The sequence below is a fragment of the Anopheles coluzzii genome, chromosome 3 (assembly GCF_943734685.1).
Source record: "Anopheles coluzzii chromosome 3, AcolN3, whole genome shotgun sequence".
In the NCBI taxonomy this organism is placed as follows: Eukaryota; Metazoa; Arthropoda; class Insecta; order Diptera; family Culicidae; genus Anopheles; species Anopheles coluzzii.
In genome coordinates, this window is record NC_064671.1 from 2,331,666 (window position 1) to 2,351,474 (window position 19,809).

Sequence of the window (19,809 nt, forward strand, 5' to 3'; positions counted from 1 at the left end):
AGGAGGTTTAAAGGGAGGGAAGTGTTCGTGTATTAGCAAAAACCAACCGGCCGGAAGATGTTGGAAACCGGCCCTCCCGATTGCAACAACCCTGCGAAGAGAACAAAGCAGAGAGAGAAAGAGCATAATTCAGAGATTTTCACCCCAAAACAGAGAGATCGAGCGCGGTTCGCGGGAGAGACAAACCAGCGCCTGCTCACTATGGGCGGTTCACTCAGTCAAAATATTACCCGAACGACTCAACAACACTATGTTTGGACACGTTAAAAAGAAAGTGTAATAAAACAGTTTTCAAATTTCTATTGAAAAAGATCAGTTTTCTCTCAATTTTCTCTAAAAAACAAAACAAAATATTTTTTATAATAAATTCATGATTTGCACAATTCCTATAGCTCCGGACCTTTGAAATCCTGCGTTGCCAATGGCGACCGTATCTCGTATTGAATTTGCTACGAAATTTTGGACACTTTCACCCGCTCGAACGGCCCATCGTGCAGCAGCCCAACGGGGTGGATGCAGCGCGATTACAATTCGGCAAGCAAAGGGACCGACGCGACCCCGACGTTCTCGCGACTCCGTCAGTTCACTTCGGATCGTATCGCCGGGTCCGTCTCGCGTGTGCCGCGGTCTGCTCGCGGTCAGTCTCATCTCACCCACGGCAACGTTTCGGTGCTGCTAGGGGATCGTCACGGGAATTTGGTGAAAAGTGAAGGTGTGTGTGTGTGTGTGTGGCGCGCGCGAGGAAGAGCATTTGATTATGGGTGTTCCTTTTTTTGGATTCCTTTTTGCCGACTTCCTATTTGGGGACAGTGTGGAGATCGTGCCACCATCGTCAACCACCAGAAAGAAGAATGATGTTCATTGTGCCAACAAAAAGTGCTCTTGTGTGTGTGTCTTTGTGGGGGGAAAGGGAGAGTTATGCCTGGCACAGCACACCCCGCGACGTTAAGCCCCCCCTTGATAACCGGGCCGGGTGCGAGATCACCCAAGGCACACTGAAACCTCCTCGCGCTGATGTTTGTGTTGATAAGCAAATGCTCCCAGCCACGAGGTCTGTAGGTGGACGAGGTGGAGAGGCAGAAGAGTGTGTCCGGGGGAGGAGAATTTTGCGTACTTCTCGCGATAGTAGCAAGTGAACTGCGGTGGGATTCGCGCTGTAATTCGATGTAATTCTAACACAACTCGAGCGCGGTAATTTAATATCGTCGTCCGCCCTTCCTTCTCCCTGATCTTCAATCGACCGGCAAGATGTTGATACCGGATGAAGATGATCCAGTTTGTCAATCTACCCTAACCATCCCCCGGTGCACCCACACACCCTCTTTCGCAGCTCATCTCAAACAAACACCGCAGCATCTTGTCTCTTCTAGCTGACACATTCTCTCCCTTTCTTTCACTCTCATTCTCACCTCGGTTTCGACGGGTTTTGCATTAGAACATCCAAGTCGCATCATGCTGCTTGCGCTCACTCTCCGTTCACAGTTGGCCGCGACCACTTGCGATTTTTGGTGGGAAAATTCGTGGCCGTCCATCGCACGAATTTGCCATATTGGAGGGCAGAAAGTTCGGGCCTCCGCTTTTGTTTCGCTCTCCGATTTGTTTTGGCTTAGTTGCAAAACCCCGGGAGAAGCAAGATGCACCGAGAGAGAGAACAAGATATGCACCGCGTCTCTCCTCAGGTGGATGATGCGGGTCGGTGTCGTCCGTGTCCGACCACCTACCACCTATACCCGACTGCCCGCTGCTGCTAGTGGGTAGTGGGCGAACCGATGTGCGCTCCGGATGTTACAGATAGATTGCGTGCCGCAGCCCAGAGCGAACAGTTTTCCCATCACCCTGACAACGGTTTTTTTACATCATCATCTGTGTGTCTCTGTGTTTTCGTACACTCTGGGGACATCTCTTGTGTGCTCTCGGTTGTGTTTGTGTGTGTCTGCCCGCTCTAGTATGCTGTGACTTTCCAATCATTGTTGTTGATTGCAGAAAACGCACCAGCAGCGACATTGAGCTGAAAATAAGTGAACCAGCAAGCTGTTTTTTGAGTGTGTACTTGTGTGTGTTTTTTTCCAATTTTGGGTCATTGTTGGGATATTTGGTGTGTTGTGTTGCAAGTGAAAAGATTGTTTTAACCCCCCCAAATAATTCGACGAGGAAAAGAAACGATCGGAACATTGCGAAGGTGGTTGGGATGTATGAGGGAAATCAACAGTACACGGGAAGTGGTGTAAAGGGGGTGGGTGAAGAGTGCATCCGTCCAACGCGCACACACTTTGCTAAAAAAAAAACAACAACAACAAATGGAGCAAAACGCACAATGCGGTCCGCGACGAAAAGTGAAACGAATGTTAGCAAAAGAGCATTCACCAACCATCATCGGCGCAGAGAGGATTCGCCGGATCCGGATTCGTTCTGGTCGTAACACTCTTCACCCATTCCCTGCTGCTGCTGCTGCTGCTGCACCGCCCCACCCCACGCCAAGAAACACTATTTTGCCCGCCCATTGCGTACCTGTCGCGCGACCTTGCAAACAACACAACACACACCAACCCCACCGAGGCATTTACCTTTTTTTGTTCGTGTTGCTTGTCCCCCGTTTAAATGGTGATATTGTTTTCCCTGCCTGCGGCTGACATGAATTTGTTGAGTGTGCGAGATTTTGTTGACAAAAGTGCAAGAATGCTGATGCAGCAGCAGCAGTGCTTGTTTGTGTGCGTTTTGAGCTAAAATAATCGCGCGAATTGATCTTGTTTTGCTGGGAGCAGCTTGTGTGTGTGTAAACATTGAGATCGCAGCGTAATAGTAAATATAAACTTTTACATATTTTGCAGTTCACAATAAGCGTATTGAACCGCGATGTCGACCCGTCCTTGAAGTGTATACAAATATTATAGAATACAACTTATAGCAAAGTGTTGACATCAGACATCAGGAGGAAACCAGGGCCGAATGAGAGTTTAACCAACCAAAAGGTAAGATGAAGTCATCATTTTTTATATTTACTACAATTTTTACAAACTTATAGCAAACTTCAAAATCCACCATACAAATGAACAGAGCTTTTAAAAAGAGATAAAGAACATAACGACCATATCTCCCGTGGCCGTGGCCAGGACTAAAAAAAGGACTCCTTCAGCATACTCCTTGTGTGGCCAACTGCACGGCTTTCTTATGATTACATATTTATACAGCAATCGTCTACAATTTCGACCGAGAAGAGCAAGAAAAAGCACCGATTGGTTTAAATTACACAAATTTGCATACCCGATGATGTGTCGTCGGATCCGCGCCCGTGTTTTCCTGGATAGGGGCAAAAAGGGCACACTCACTGGTCTGTCTGTCCTCCTGCCGGCGATTTGCTCCGCGTCATTGTACATCGTCATTATTATTTGCTATCCATGTTGATGATCCAATGATAAAGCACAGAAACTTGGTACACATGCTTGCTGGAATCTTTTATTCCCGCGTGCGGAAGAATTGCTGCGCAAGACGACGGCACGAGACCCACATTTCGATATTGTGCAATGAGCTAGCTTGCCCAGATGAGCCAGCTGCCCGCGGGGAAAACACCACAGCTGCGTTGTTGGTTGGGTAGCATATGTTTTGAATTCAGTGCTCTTGTCCACATTTTTTGCCGTGCTTTTCCAAACATGCGACAATCACTCGGGGCACAGAGAGCGAGAACAATCTGCCCTTTTATTATTGTAATTTACACAAGCATATTCCGTGCAGACCGAACTGACCACACAGTGGGCAGCACCGGTATTCGTGCTAGTGGACCATTTTGTCAATGCGAGGCGAGCATGAACCAACAACCACCAACAAGCACAGGACGACGACAGTCCTTGACCACGCCAACCTGCGCAAAAGGGTTCCAGTGCCCGCCGGGAGAAAGATTGTGAACTTTTCCTTCGGACCAATGTCACGACCAGGAGTAGCAGCAGCAGCAGCAGTCGTCGTCGTCGTTCAGATCTGGACCATTGGACTTTGAGTGGGGACGACCTGCAGCAACATTGCCAATTTGTATGCCACTGTTTCTGTGTGTGGAACCATCTTGTATATCGGTAGATACCGTGCAATGGCATAAACACTTTTGCACTAACATAATAACACTTTTTGCCAAGGTCATTCGGAATCATTGGAGTGTGATGGGACTGCTTCTTCTTCTTCTTTTTTTGCACTGACAATTGATTTTAATTGCACAAATCTTCCACCTCATTCCGGCCGGCAAGCCCCCCAGCAGAGCAAAGTAAGGCGGTATGATAATAATAGTTGACGATGATAATGCAAATACGCCCGTAGCCAATGCAGCTAAAGTGGTCCGGCATGATTATGATAATTTCCACGATTGGTGGGCCTATGATGTGCGCAAAAAAACAGTATCTATCCACACGTTTAATGCTCCAACGGCAACTGGCAGTTTACTGCTGTTGCACATAGTTTTATGGTTTCTCGGGAGTTTTCTGCCTGACAACGGCGCGCCATCAACGTCCTCGAGCTCGCGGGAAAGCTATTAGATTTTTATTTGAAAAACAACTCCTTTCAGCTGTCTCTGGAGCTGATGATGCTCTGGCTCTGGCACAAACCCACCCCGCACCATAAGAGGGAAGATGTCGATAACAAAAGCGCTTCTCGCTTCCTTACGATGATGATGGGACGATGATGGGACGATGATCGCCTAAGGCGATTAAATCCATCCTTCCTTCCCATCCATCGCCATACCCTTAGCAAAACAAATCGCTCATCAACGAGTACCTACAACCTACCTCCTCTGCCCAACAACACCATCGACATATCCAAATGCCCTTTAGCAAATCATGGGGAGCAAGAACACTGTACACAAGGCATCGCGCCGCGTACAGCAGGCAGCAGCATCGCATCGTTCGTGTAAGTAAACAAACACGGCACCGGGATGCTGTTGGATTTTCCATACACAACATCACATTTCTCCCAGCGATATCCCAGCACGATCGATCGAAGTCGGCGTGCCCGCCCAGCTCTTGGATGAAATGTAATACGAAAGGGCGAAACAAGAAGAAGCACAACAGGGCGCGCTATTTTCATCTAAATCACTTTCGCGTCCTTTCAGCTCTCTCGCGGTGCGCGGGCGCGCGTTCTTGGGTCTTGGACCCGACTCCCGAGAATTAGTGACATTTTAGTTAAATTTCTGCTCCACTTCCCCCCTCAAGCGCGCCAAACTAATGCGAACAGCCAGCCAGTCTGTCTCTTCTGTGCCAATTCCTCCCACCATCATCATCAGCATCATCAAGCCGTCGGTACGGAATGAAAACTATTTATAACAACATTAGGAGAGCATCAAGTGTCGCATCAATTCCCGCGGCGCGGCCCCCGTGCCACGAAGGGAAATTAACTCAAGCAAGGAAGGAAGGATCGAAGCGCACGGCGGTGGTGGCAAACTTATAAAGACTTTCTGCAAACTTGTTAAAGCGAATTATAGGGAAACGTTTAACTTGTTTGGAGGAAAGTTTCGTCCAAGCTTCGCAAACGCAAGCGGCTATTGTTGTAGGTCCACCGAGGCAACTGTTTACCGATTGTTTAATGGCGTTTATTGCTTTACAGCCCCGTTGGTTTAGATTGTTTGAAAACTTATCATAGATGGCCGTACACTATGCCGCAGACAGGCCAGCCAGCCAGTCGCCTAGAGTATGTTGTGTTGTTACACACCGAAACCAACACAAATCGATACTGGACACATTAATTGATCGATAATTTATAGCCCAACCACCGCCCCCCTCCCAAACGCGGACAAACATCCTGGAAACTTTCAATTCCACGCGATACATGCAATAAAATGGACGACTTCTGCTACTACTACCGTGCTGCGCCGTGGCAAGGTTGCTTTAGATTGCATCAAACTCCGCAATTGCACTCAAACGTTGGTCCTCAAACAGGGGACCATGGAAGAGAGGGAGGGGGGGGGGGAGACAGGGGCGAAAGAGAAGAGGAGGCACATGGCACATAGATAAGGCGGACGCATTTTTTAATTCAATTGTACCAACAACGTCTCAATTGCTGACATTGAGCCTGTGTGCTGTGGGGACAATGTCGGTGTGGTGGAAGTAGCAGTAATCGTTGCCCAGGGAATTCCTGTCAGGCTGTTGTGTACATGGGCCACTGCACGGATTTTGCCGCATTGTGAAGGGTGTGTGCTTCCACCATCCTGTACCAGGAGCGGTCAATGGGGAAAGAAAATGAAACAATTTTCAGACCAGAATAACAACCATACCCATCATATCATGCGTACTTGGCTTAAATCAGAACGTCCTCTAGACATTAACAACTTCTTCCCTAATGGTTTGCTGAGTGCTGAGTGCTGTGTGTTGGGCACAAACCTAAACACACCTTGGTTGGGGGGGGTTGGGTGAAGAAGAAGAGGAATAAAAAAAATCAACGCCAACGGGCGCCGGAATTGGTGCTGTCCGCAACACTTCGCAACAAAACTGCCGCGCGAGGACTGACCTCGTCCGGAAGCCAAGTCACCAACACCGTCACGCATTATGCTCTGCGGCATTGTTGCCGAAACACTCGTAAATCTTGATTCCGGACTTGTCACACACGTCACCCGGGTGTGGTTGTGTGCGACGTCCAGTTCAAAGCCTGGCACTTTGCTTTCCATTTGTGTTGTTGTTGTGCCGTCTTCTTATCTTACTCGGGCGGTCACTTACTCACTTACCTTACCGTGTAGGCCGAACCCTGCTTGCTTGGGAAGTTTGCCGGTCGTCAAATCAACTCCTCGACCCATTGGATGAGGGGGGAAGAAGGAGAGAAGGAGCGTCACAACGAGGTATTGATTCTAATTTGAAGGCATGCCCTTTCTCCTAGCCGGCCACGACGAACCATTTCGCTATCTTGTGCTACAGCTATGCGACAGTGTGTCAGTAAGCCTTGCCTTATCGCGTACTCGCGACCTCTCTCGGGGGTATCGTATCGCCTACTTTGCCGAGGCAGTTTTGGACAAATGAAACGTTAAAAAGACAGCAGGCACGCGCGCTCGCCTACTGGATGTGCTAAAAATATATTAAAAACACATCCATCTTGATTGAGACGTCCAGTTCCAGGGCTGCAGGACTTACATAAGCCTCACAGGGCATGAGCTTTGCTTTGCTGGGTTATGTTTACGACAGCTGTCTACCCCAGCAGGGCCCCCGGGGGAGGACACCGCTGTGCCATCCTGTGGGATTTAAAGTTCCTTGTACATTACGCAAAAAGCTTGTTTCTCCAAATGGATTTTCCATTTTCATCGCAGGTTAGGCGGCTTTTCGTCAATGGCGAAAAAGGACATCGCCCGACACACATACCACACACACACACCCGCACACGCACCTGGCACCCCGGGAGCGCCTTCTCTTCACCTGGCTCTCGTTGAATATCGATTTCAAATAAAACCAATTTTATACCCACTACAGAGCCAGCAACCCGCCGGAGCATATTGCTGTTGTGAACCCCCTCCCCGCATCTTTCGTCGCAAGCCCGCGTTTTCCATTTCCGAAAACCTTCCTGGACCGCGCCCTATCCCCCGCGGGTTGTTGGATGTAAAGCATGAAGGTCCGATGAAGTTTTGTTTGTAGCCCACCACAGCCGCCAGCACGGTCGTTCGCTCGTAACCTCTCCACTCAGCACAACGAAAGCAAATGAGCCGCATGCTATGACTGTTGTTACATGTATTCTATGGCGCGATAGCGGGAAAACTTGCATAGAAACGAAGCGGGAAAAGAGGTGAAGAGAAAGGCTTTCGCCCACAGCAGCAATCAAAAAGGTGTGATTGAATCGCAATTGATTTTAATCAAGGTTGTTTAATTAAGCATATTATTTGATGGTTGCAGGAGCGAGCTTTGCCGCAGCGTGTTGGAGGCGGTTGGGTTTTTGGGAGATTTGTAAAAATATTTACATGTAATTAGAAAAGGTTGGAAAAAGCTGTGTCCTAAAGGGTGCCGAATAAGCTGTTAAATATGTATGAACATATTTAACAGCTTATTCCTGGTAAAAGCACCGCCATTACCCATGGCACACAACACACACACAGAGCACAACTTCAACTTTTCTGCTTCACCAAATAAACAGTACCACTGCACACACACACCCACCTTCTCGGGACGGAAGAAGAATCAATACGCCCCAGTCTTGAACTTCCTTGCTCGATTCCAACGACCGACAAAACAAACTTTGCGGCCCGTATTGTCTTGAACTCGAACAACCTTGAACCTTGGGATTATGTTAAGGACGATTAGCGACACTGGACCAACACCGAGGCAGTGCGGTTGGGAGGTTGGGAGGTTGGGAAGTTGGGTTGCATGTTGGGAAAACTGCCAATCCACTCCTCTATCCATCCTTTCTGAACGTTGCTATTTGTTATTGAAAATCGACTATTTTTCCATTAACTAATCAATCATTTACGGTGTGTAATAGGATAGAGCCATGAAAGTATCACTTTCCAGTGCCATCATAATCGATCAGGATACTCCAAAAGCCCTTATGAGCTCTTTCGTCCGGTGTACGTGTACGGTGTACGGTGTCATCCTTTTGAAGAACCCTTTATTCGGTGCTTCCCTTTTCGGCACAAGGACCTCAAAGACCCCATAGGGAGATAGAGAGAGGGATAAAGCTCAACAAAGAAACCTGAGGGTCTTTCGGGGGCTTTGGGACCACCATCGACGGTCTAATGGATTCATTTCTGGAAGCGGGACAAATCAATAAAAATGTGAAATTATTTAGCACCCTATTCTCTGAGGCGGCTGACGGGGGCGAGCAGACACACACACACACACATGGGCTGAGAACATGATAATTGACTTAATTCGCGCCCCAACTCACCCCTCTTAGGGTGCTCCGATAGTGGGCGCGTGATGGCATGGAAAGATTGAATGTGAAGCTAACTACTTGGGAAACACGGAGTCTTCCGCAAGTTCTTCACAACTATGGCATGATAAAACGTAGCTTTATTCCAACTCCACGTGCGAGAATGGGAGTTAAACTGTTTTCGCTCCACGGGTTCCTCCGCTCTACCGCTCTACTCCACCACTCTGACCCATTGATGATCCAAGCCAAGCCGAGCGTCAGCGTCATCCGTCCTCGGGCTCGTTTGATCGATTAAACGCCAAAGGCCCACCCAACACGGATATGCGTCCGGGGAGGATATCGGTGTCCTTTCGAGGTTTGAGACACTCTACTCCGGTGTAAGGAAATTTCATTAAAAGCAACACGCAAACTTAGTAGGCCTCTTGTCTCTTGTCGTCTGCATTCTCCAGTTGGAACGGAGCACGGAAACAAAGCAACGCACAGCCCAAACGTGATCACGACCCCCATCGCGAGGGGTAACTAATCCGCGACGAAGTAGCTTAAATTAACACCTTTTGCTCGCTTTGACTCGCGCCTTCGCCTTCCAGCACAGAGTGCTGGAGCTATTTATATCCTTTGTCAAATATTAAATGCACAAACATGAACCTGCCAATCAAGGAGGCGGGGAGCAGGCTAGATTTGGATTAGAATGCACACGCTTTGTGTGCCCTTGTTTCCATAGCACACACGCACACACACTCTCGTTCCGGGGTTAACAAAGCAATTCACCCTGTGTGGATAGTGTTGTGTTGTCTACCGCGAACGAGTTGGCGGGCGATATTTATAAAGCTCATAATTGATTTATAATCTTAGCACTGTGCTAATCTGCACGATCCCATTCCGCCCATGTCCATGTCGATTTCAATCACGTTCCGATGATGTTGGCTGGATCACAAGATCGTCGAGGAATTTTCCATTCACTTTAAAGTTCTCCCTTTTTCCTTTTCTTTCTTTTCTTGCAGATAGATTGAGAAAAATGTGTCAATAAGCTCTGGAGGGTCGGAAAGGCATCATGTTCTGCTGCAACACGCTTCTCGCACCGGTCAGCCTAGTATCCGTGCTCAGCAGCGATCTTCCAAATTAAAAGATGTATAAGTAAGTATTAATTAGTTTTCCCCATCCTGCTCGCTTGCTGTGTGTGTTGCCATGGAAGCGATAAAAATGGCACTCGACCCCCGCGGCAATGATTTGATTCGAATTTTGATTGGCTAACACGGCGCTTCACGGGCGACTGCTAAGGGACGCTCGTATAATGGGCCTTTGTGCGTCCTGGCTAATTAGTACTGTTGCTGCTGCTTCTTCCTATCGAAATGACGGACGATTCCGGCCGCTGGATCAAATATTTATCCTGCGCTTAATTACATCGAGTGACCGAACCCACGCTCAACGCAGACACGAATCCTAATAAAACACGCGCCTCCATTTTTTTCCCCTCTTATTCCATTTTCTTGCAGTGGAACAAGGCATTCTAGCATCAGCTGTACCGACGCCAAAGACTCCAATCTACCAGCGCTACACAACCGCCCTCCAGAATGACCCCCGGTGTTCGCAAGAGGTAAGCAGCTCCCCGGCCAGACATAGCGACGACACCCAAACCCTCCCCGAAAACCGCCATACCGCCATCGCCTTTTGTGCATTGTGTGTTTGTGTCCGTGAACGACATCCATCAATCATTCGGGGGCGCGTGCCACGAGCCATCCACATCTTGACACACCATCACACACCTACCCTCGCATCGCGATTGAGGAAGGGGGGTTGATTATTAATTTCCAAACAAAGCGCCACTAACGGGCGCCACCCTCCGGTGTGCTGATACGATCGCCACCCGGTGTCCAGAGTCGAATGGTGGCGTTAACTGCGCTCATCAAGGGCCCTTCTCGAGAAGAGGGGGAAAGGGTCCTCCGTTCACCATCACACCACCACGCGAGACAAACGCAAAAAGGAAGAGAGCAGCTACTTATCGGATCAAATAATGTCTAACGAGTCACTTCCGTACTTACGGGTGCTCTGCTCGCCATCACGTACAGTGATGAGGTATTGCTTCCGGAAGCGTGCCGCCAGCGCGATGCTTTTGCACAGAGTGCCAGCACCCTTAATTTCCCACCAACACCTTGCAGGCCATCAGGCTTACGCGACGCACCTCACGACACGCCAAGACTGTGTGACTGCATTGCGTAATGTGTGTGTGTGTGCGGTTGGCGAGTGCGTTTATCATCGGCCCACTTTACTGAAGCCGCCAGCCTGAACACTAGCCAGTTTGGAAAAAGAAAGGAAGAAAAGTCACCGCGAGTGAAAAGCCCGCTGTTGAAGGTGCCCCATTAGTTTTGCATGGGTTTTTCCACTCCTTGTACAGAGTCATCAACTGTACGGAATGGTAAGGCCTGGAAGAAAGCTCCTAAGTAGAAGTAATGGCGTTACCATACATGCCGGTTCGCCGGTGTATTTACAACACCCCGGCTAAGCAGAGCAGCAATGTAAGGAGTACAGAAAAGCATGAAAGTGTAAGCCGAGAAAAGACCCCAACACATGATTCTTACGGGGGTGACCTCAACTGAGAGAGCTGATCTGCCTGTTTTCAGCTCATATTTATTCCTCACAGCAGCAGGCATAAAATATCGTAAAACCCGAGCGCCGCCCACGTTAACATCTACCTTTTCGCCCCACAATACTCCACACAAAAGTTGATTGGCCTGAATCCAGTATGAGCTCCAGCGTCTGGCGGCGCTGGTGACTTTTGTTGTCAGGAGGTCCCCCCAAGGTTTTTACTACTTGCGGTGCTTGTTTTGGAGCTTTGGATTAAAGCATTCCTTCTTTCTGTCACCTTCCTCCTCGTGCCTTTTTGGGGACATTTTTGGGGTGAATTTGAGCTCATGCTATGAATATTTACAACGCCCCCTTGCTGCGCACAAGGAGAGAAAGTGGTATAATGCCAACACAACTAGCTAGCATTCTTGCTGCATAATTACCCAGCGGCTCCCCGTCCCGTGTTTGCCGAACGATTAGGAATGTAAACGCGTTCGTAAATTTCTGGAACGGAGCAATTCTAGGAGAGGAGATGTGGAGGAATTTTGTTCGTTCGTTTCAATATGCTTGTTATCATTTCAGCTGATGGAAGCTGTTCAACTCTACCCAATCGTGAACATCAAATAGGTTCACATTGGTAAAATTCCTATGCAACCATTCAATTACTGCGCCGTCAAAATCACACACAAACACACATGCATTAAATATTCCTCTTTCCGCCACCAATTCCAACACCTTCACTCATCAATCAGTCATCGATAAACACATGGTCCTCTCCCGCTCCCACCGTTAGTAAGGATACTAACCCATGATCCTGGGTCCACAGAACAAGAAGAACGATAGGAAGTGTATTAATGTCGTTTAAAAATTTACCCTTCATTCGCTCTTTCTCTTTCTCTCTTCCCCATTTCCTAATTGATCCGTCCACCGGATGTGTGCTACCGGCTTGTTGGGGTTGTGCTGCATAAATGGCTGCTTTCCCTCTCTCCCCCCCCCCCCCCCATCCGCTGGGTGGGTAGGTAGCGCTGGGCAGACGCATCGGCCTGTACCGGTTCTGTGGCGATATCGGACGAGGCAACTTCTCGCGTGTCAAGCTCGCTGTTCATCAATTAACCAAAGGTGATTATTTCATTTGTAGTTTACTTCCCCCACCCTTTGCGACTTCCCCCCGGACGGTCGGGTGCGATGAAGCGCCCCGATATGGGCGTTCTTCCATTCCAGCGCAGTACCTTCCTTCCAACACACACATAATATAACGAGGATCATTAACTCCCGCCATGGAGAGGGAAGATGGGATGGAAGGACGTTTGAAAGCAAAAAAAGAGGGGGAAAGGATAATGAAAACGTCCCAGGAAGAACGCCATAATTGTGATTTAACATGAAATGAACGGATTTCCCGAGCGCTCTTTTCACGTGTGCTTTCTTTCTCTTCCCACTTTCGTTAACATGCCCGGAACATGTCTCAATTTGCACGTGCACGCACGGTGACACTGCAGATAAAGTCGCTATCAAGGTAGTGGACACCAGTCGTTTAGATGCTAAGGCGCTGCGCATGTTGTCGCGCGAAGTCAGCACGCTCGAGTGTGTCTATCATCCATTTATTCTAAGGTAAGTACTTCCTTCCTTCCTTCCTGCCGCAGCCCTAGAATAGGGTGGTTTACTGATGTGCATTTCGAATTCTGCTCTTTTCTCCCCCAAAGACTGTTTGAAGTGATAGAAACATTGGGAAAGATTCATCTCATCAGCGAATGGGTGCAAGGCGGCGAACTGTACAATCGCATCACGGAGGTTGGCCCGCTCAAGGAACCACACGCTGCACTGCTTTTCCAACAACTGCTACTGGCTGTGAAGCATCTGGTAGGATTTGGCGAAGGATACAATGAGTCCCGCGTTGCACGGTGATCGTTGAATCCGAAATTGACGGGTGTTCTTGTCTTTTTTTGCAGCATAGTTTAGGTTTTGTGCATCGTGATATCAAGGCGGAGAATGTGCTGCTCGTGAGCGAAGAGCGCATCAAGCTGGCGGACTTTGGCTTTAGCACGCAGCTGGTAAACGGTCCCTGGCAGCATTTGGACACGTTCTGCGGTTCGCCCCCGTACGCCGCACCGGAGCTGTTCAGTGACGACCACTACATTGGCGGTCCGGTCGATATCTGGGCGCTCGGCATACTGCTCTACTTTATGCTGGAGGGCAGCATGCCGTTCAAGGCACCGACCGTTCCACTGCTGCGGACGGCCGTGCTCAAGGGCGAGTTTGTCATCTCGACCAGCCTGAGTGTACCGTGCTGTCGCGTTATTCGTAAGTAGCTTGGGCAAGAGTGTCCTACCGGTCGGCTAATAGCCTTGTGCTTTGCAATTCCAGAGCGCATCCTAGTGCATACACCATCCCGAAGGCCTACGATCGAACAGCTGCTCGACTGCCAATGGTTCCGGTACGCGCAGGATCATGCCGGTCGTCTGGGACGATCGTCGAACCAACCCCAAACCACCGTCGGCCAAACTCGTAACCCCAACAATGTTCCAAGACGGAGGCGGAAAAAGTTGTTCTGGTTTTTCCCCTCGCCTCGCGATCGCCTTTCCTCGCCCGAGTCCACCACCTCCAGTCGTGATAACAACCTTAGTGCTGCCAACAACAATCAGCGTCACCGTCATCATCACCACCAGCACAACTCCCAACGGCACCAGCCCATGTCCTCGTCCACGAAGTCATCGTCCTCGCGGGACGAGCGGCTGGTGGCCAACCCGCCGGAGATTCCCAACCTGCGCACGATCGCTTGCAGCACCAAGCGGGCCGCCAGCGTGCTGGAGGAAAACTATCTGCATCCGCTCAAGCCGGACCCGGCGGCTGGCGCGCCCGGCGAGGGGGCGGACACCGGCACGCTCGTTACCGAGCACCACCTGCATCATTCCCATTTTATCAAGGATCTATCCAACGATGTGTCAAATAATAATATTGTTAACAGTAACGCTAATGGTACGAATAACTATACGAATCAGCTCGCCAACGATGCGACCGGCGGAGCAAACGGGAGTCGTAAGGAGAGCTCGGCCGCTAGCCAGGAGCGGAAGCCGCGTCGCTTTTCCTTCGGCCGCTCGCTCAAGAAGCGCATCGGACCGATGGAGCTAGTGTCGGCGGAAAGCCTCACCGGGCCGGACGGTGGGGTGCGGCCTCCGCGTGCAGTGGATCTGCGCGAAAAGCTACATCGAACGATCGACGAGGAGCACGGCCGGTTCGTGATGTACCCGACGACGGCCGTTTCGTCCGAGGGCAATCGGCATCTGCATCCGCTCGAGACGGAAACACGCCGGCTTATGAAAGTGCTCGGCATTACCGGCGACATGATAGCGCGTGCGGTGACGAACGGACCGCGCAGTGACATTATCGGCGTGTACCGGATCGTCATGCACCGGTTGCAGCGTGAGCAAACCAACGCTCGGCTAGCGTCGACCAATGGGGGCGCGTACGAGTTTCTCGAGCTGAAATCAATCAACGGCACGACGACATCTGGCTGCAGCTCGGGACGTAGCGGACCGAACAGTGGCGCAGGCCGCAGCACTGCCAACAGTCGGCGACATATCGATCAGAACCGGGGAAGAATCTGTGCCATTCTTTAAACACACAAAACGCTACGGGGAGAAAGGGGGACCTCATGTCCGGGGCCTACCGCCGTGCACGCGTTACCACACTTTCCCCCATCATGTGATAATCCTCTTGGGATTAATTGGAAGCGGGAAGTTCGACCACTCTTGACCACTGATGGTACTAACCTAATCGCCGTGCCTAATGTGTGTGTGTGTGCCCTTCCCTGCCGTGGAATGTGGAGGAACACGTGCTCGATGTGTGTGCCCCTGCAGCGGTGACTACCGCACTAGACCACAAACCGTAGAAGATAGAAGTCATATTTTTAGAAGAAAATAACGTTGTTAACTGTTAGTTCTAGTGTACGTCCTGTGGTAGCTTAACCGGCGGTCAGAAGGCCGCCCCTCCGCCCCGCTTCAAAGATTACCCGACGCAGCCAAACCGCGGAAAACGATCTCGGTGTCTCTCTTTCTCCCAACCCCGAGATGTGTATGCGTGCGGCGGGAGAGTGCAAGGGAAGCAGCTTAAAAGTTTTATAAAAACCCCCCAAACAAAACAAAAAATACCAAATCAAACAACATCTTTGCAAAGACAACAAACCAACCTTACCTATATTCGAACTCGATGTGCCGAGAACCGACCTCAGGTCTCGGCGGAGCATGGCCAATCGCACGGACTGTGCCCTTGTGTAGCTTTAATATATTTATTTGTGTTCCCAAAACCCCGATCTAAACCTTCGCGGCAAGTTTTTAGGTAAACACAGAAAAGACATAGTGCTATTGTTCCGAAATATCTAAACGCAAAATGCGCTGACGGGGCGCGCGCGTTTTGCGTATTAAGTTACTTGTGTCTGTTGATTTTATTTCTACAAACGGATGATCAAATCATACTAAAGCTGTACCATTATGCAACATTGAACGTGGTAAAATAAGGTCAAACCAGAAACAAATATACATCTATTACGAACATTACAAGCGGCTTTTTGTATTTTATTTATTTGTGTGATTTTTGTATGAATACGTGGAATTCCGACGGACGGCTATGCTGTGGATAAAAAATTCATTCTGCAGAGGTATTAGATTATTGCATACATTGAAGACCCGTATTGTATGACGCAATTTGTTCATAAAAAGCCGTTTTAGCATCTTCCTACGAAGTACGAAGTTGGTGGAAAATTCGGAAAATTATTTATTAAAAATAACTTTTGACCAGTTCGAGCTGCCGTCTTGCCCATTGTACTGTTGTTTTCGCCAGCTTGACGTTATGGCGAGCTGTCAGTACGCTGTCAAAGATCGGAGCTGCTTGTTCGGGCAAAAACTTGTAATTTTCCTAGTTATAATAAGCAAAGTGTAACATTTTGGTACAATTTTTAGGATTTTACAAGCCTTTAAAGTGTTCTGCATTCGTTAGGAACGATTTCGCATCAATTGCGAAAGGCAGAAACGTCTCGACTGCGAACCATAATCGTCAGTGGCCATCGTCATCGTAGTCGTTGTTGCCTTCGCAATCATTAGTCACGTCAAAATATTTCCTTATTTTCATTTTTTTCCTTTTATCGTGCTTTACTTTCTCTGGGGTCGGGTGCTTTATCGGAACTGCACCAGAAAGTGTAGCGGAATACGCGGCGGACCAGTGTCGGAGAGTGAGTGAGAAGCAAAGCTGAGCTAAAAGAGGGTCCCTGGTCACGCATAATCCCGTCGTACGGAAGAATTCGTGATATCATCGTCATCGAGTGAATCTTGGTGGTGAACGTCTCACATCGCACACCAGATACACCCCAGACCCTGTACCAGAAACCGTACCTGTCGCCGAGTTTTCTGTTGCGTGTGTGTGCGTGCGTGTGTGTGTGCCTCGATTAGTGTGATTGTTGGTGCGTGTGTGTGTTGAGCTAATCATCGGTCTGCAGGTCGAAAGAGTCTGTGATACGGAAGTGACGCATACAGTATGGTGAGTATTTCGTACGGGCAGGGCGGGGCGCAACTCACCCAAAGTCACCCCGTAGCTGCACCTGACTCCGATATCGCAGCTGCACTTGCATGTTGCCCGCAGCGCAGTATCTGTTTTCCATTTGCCGATGCGTGAACGACTACGGGGTGCCGAAAAACACTTATTATGATTATGATCTTTGCAGTCGGAACAACAAATGGATTGCGCGCTCGACTTGATGCGGCGTCTTCCACCCCAACAGATCGAAAAGAACCTGATCGATCTGATCGACCTGGCGCCGGACCTGTGCGAGGATCTGCTGACATCCGTCGACCAGCCGCTAAAGATAGCAAAGGACAAGGAAACGGGCAAGGACTATCTGCTGTGCGACTACAACCGTGACGGCGACTCGTACCGTTCGCCCTGGTCCAACACGTACGACCCGCCGCTGGAGGATGGTTCGATGCCGTCCGAGCGGCTACGCAAGCTGGAGGTCGAGGCTAACCATGCCTTCGATCAGTACCGCGAGATGTACTACGAAGGAGGCGTCTCGTCCGCGTACCTGTGGGACCTGGAACACGGCTTCGCTGGCGTCATTCTGATCAAGAAGGCCGGCGAGGGCAACCAGAAGACGAAGGGCTGCTGGGACTCGATCCACGTGGTGGAGGTGCAGGAGAAGAGCTCCGGCCGGACGGCGCATTACAAGCTCACATCGACCGCGATGCTGTGGCTGCAGACCAACAAACAGGGTTCCGGTACGATCAACCTTGGCGGCAGCCTCACCAGACAGGTAAGCGACGTCATTCGGATTAAAAACAACAAGTGGATTGCGCGCGCTCTCTCCCTCTCGTTTAGCTGGTCGCCAAAGCGCAGAAGTTAATTTTAAACCACGGCCTGCGAGTGAACGAACCTTAAGTGTGATAGGCGCCTAACAGCGATGAAATCATTAACACCAATGATCGTACCGGCCCATTTGGGTGACCCATTGTTTCGCACGACGAGGGGAGTGGAGCACGAGACGCAAAGACAAAAGGAGGGAGGGACAGAGAGAGAGAGTGAATCGTTTCGTCAGTTTCGTCGTTCGCTGCAGCGCAAAGTGCGTACGGTGTTGTGCCACTGATAATACCATTGTCATTACACGCATTCGTAGCGTTTGTTTATTCATGAAAAAGCACGAGTTAGCTTTCACTTTTGATGGTACTGATGCGCTGTGGTGTGGCGATTGTGGTGCTCGAGAGTGATGCATTTTTCATTTTTCCTTCAGCAAACACGACGATGCGGGCAGGACGTCGTCCAACTAGCGTTGCGTTGTGTTGCGTATGCTGCAATGCATTAATCATGATTTACCCTCCCGTTTTGCAGATCGAACAGGATGCCCCGGTGAGCGAAACGAGCCCCCATATTGCAAACATCGGGCGCATCGTCGAAGACATGGAGAACAAAATCCGTAACACGCTAAACGAGATTTACTTCGGCAAGACGAAGGACATCGTCAACGGGCTGCGAAGTATTCAGTCGCTGGCCGACACGAACCAGCAGGCGACGATGAAGAAGGATCTAGCGGCGGCGCTGCTACGACGAACTGGCAAGAGCGAGAACTGAGCAGCCAATAAGCCAGCCGGTGGTCCTCTGCCCCCTCCCCTGCCGACTTCCGTTCGACGAACACCACCATCATCGGTATCCGCAGCCACCACCACCACCACCACCAACAGCATCATCATCATCACTAGTAGCGTTGTTGTCGTCATCATCGTTTTCATCGAAGTTCAACACTTTCGTCATGCATAGTGTCGTTTTTGCCCGATATTTTCGCCAAACGGTGATATGAGTAGGCAGAAATCACCGTTCTAGGATAGAAAGATATGAGAACACAAAAGTTGCACAATCCAGCATAGTATTCGAGGCAATAGGGAGATCTTTCGTACGCGAGTGACATTCGCGATAAGCCCCGGCAGGTGGCAAACAGGGCAATCGAACAACATATGGCACGGGCTGAGTACGATCCAAAACAGAGAGAGAGGAGAGAAAGGACATAACTAGCATAGAGCCAACGAAAATCACTGCATTTGCTTTGCGAAACAGGATAAGAAAGCTAGCAGAGGGAGGAAGAGGATGAGCAAACGTTGGGGCAGAAAGTCGTACCGAGCGAACCCTTACTGGCGTCGTCGTCTTGCCTGCCCTATTTACCGCAATTAACGTAGGTTAATAAAAGCTTAAATCAAACAAAGGATCGTCTACTACCATCCGGTGGAACGTGTGGTGTCGTACGTAATGGATTTTTCAAAGTTTTGAAATAGGAAACAGTAGGACATACGCTTGGCACCCCGAAAACACTAGACGGTTATTCCACCTTTCCGTTCATCTCGATGAATGGGGCTCAACACATCTTCAAGCAGAGGAGAATGCTTAACGATCGGGTAGTGTTCACGGTTTTAGCCACACCACGCTGTTCAACCATGCTTATTATTTACGCGTTTTGTCATTTTTCGTTCGCAAATCACCGTACAATAGGTGCGCGGCGCACACTCCCCATCTTTGTATTTCATTACTTTGGCGTTCGCGACGGGCAGGGTTTACACAATAATCGATTACATTTCCTATTATCTTTAATCAATATCCGTTCGTCCGAGTGTTCTCTATGGGGAAAAAAAGAAGTTAGAAAAAACAATTCACACTCACACACACCGTGAACCGTGAACGTCTTGGCGTCCGTGGAATGAGGACTAGAACACAGGATAAGGGTGTCCGATAGCTGCGAAGTAGGGGGTATGTGGGGAAATAATTTTTATATTTAAACGAAATGTGCAAATGTACGAAATAGAAAGGTTCATGCGACAAAACAAATATATAATTAAATTCAAAACTAACAGAACCTGCCTGAAATCGTCGTTTTCCGTGCTCTCCGGTGCTGGTTCAAATCTCCAAAGG

At 49.4% G+C, this 19,809-nt stretch overlaps 2 protein-coding genes across 7 annotated transcripts; both read left to right on the top strand.

The window, feature by feature from the left end:
• The first annotated feature begins 571 nt into the window (after positions 1-571).
• LOC120957162 (5'-AMP-activated serine/threonine-protein kinase catalytic subunit alpha) lies at positions 572-15,929 on the top strand. 3 transcript variants are annotated; one of them, XM_040379213.2, is made up of 9 exons: positions 572-712; positions 2,829-2,969; positions 9,816-9,948; positions 10,308-10,408; positions 12,396-12,495; positions 12,873-12,984; positions 13,077-13,233; positions 13,323-13,674; positions 13,738-15,929. In XM_040379213.2, coding segments are annotated over exons 3-9 (2,076 nt in total). In that variant the 5' UTR covers positions 572-712; positions 2,829-2,969; positions 9,816-9,947; the 3' UTR covers positions 14,991-15,929. The 3 variants fall into 3 exon arrangements, with proteins under 3 accessions (XP_040235147.2, XP_040235149.2, XP_040235150.2); XM_040379215.2 differs by having other exon boundaries at positions 595-637; XM_040379216.2 differs by lacking the exon at positions 572-712 and adding an exon at positions 732-2,046.
• A 266-nt stretch (positions 15,930-16,195) lies between these two features.
• Positions 16,196-19,753, top strand: LOC120956831 (F-actin-capping protein subunit beta). 4 transcript variants are annotated; one of them, XM_040378591.2, is made up of 4 exons: positions 16,196-16,275; positions 16,560-16,902; positions 17,087-17,671; positions 18,244-19,753. In XM_040378591.2, exons 2-4 carry the CDS (start codon positions 16,900-16,902, stop codon positions 18,481-18,483), a joined length of 828 nt encoding a protein of 275 aa, XP_040234525.1. In that variant the 5' UTR covers positions 16,196-16,275; positions 16,560-16,899; the 3' UTR covers positions 18,484-19,753. The 4 variants fall into 4 exon arrangements, with proteins under 4 accessions (XP_040234525.1, XP_040234527.1, XP_040234526.1 ...); XM_040378593.2 differs by having other exon boundaries at positions 16,206-16,275; positions 16,564-16,902; XM_040378592.2 differs by having other exon boundaries at positions 16,234-16,315.
• Positions 19,754-19,809: the final 56 nt, after the last annotated feature.

Bases quoted from the DNA above. Each gene is read 5' to 3' on its own strand.
- LOC120957162 (XM_040379213.2), top strand. The intron at 10,409-12,395 runs GTAAGCAGCTCC...CTGGGTGGGTAG, and splicing joins ACCCCCGGTGTTCGCAAGAG to GTAGCGCTGGGCAGACGCAT. The intron at 13,234-13,322 runs GTAGGATTTGGC...CTTTTTTTGCAG, and splicing joins TACTGGCTGTGAAGCATCTG to CATAGTTTAGGTTTTGTGCA.
- LOC120956831 (XM_040378591.2), top strand. The intron at 17,672-18,243 runs GTAAGCGACGTC...CCCGTTTTGCAG, and splicing joins GCGGCAGCCTCACCAGACAG to ATCGAACAGGATGCCCCGGT.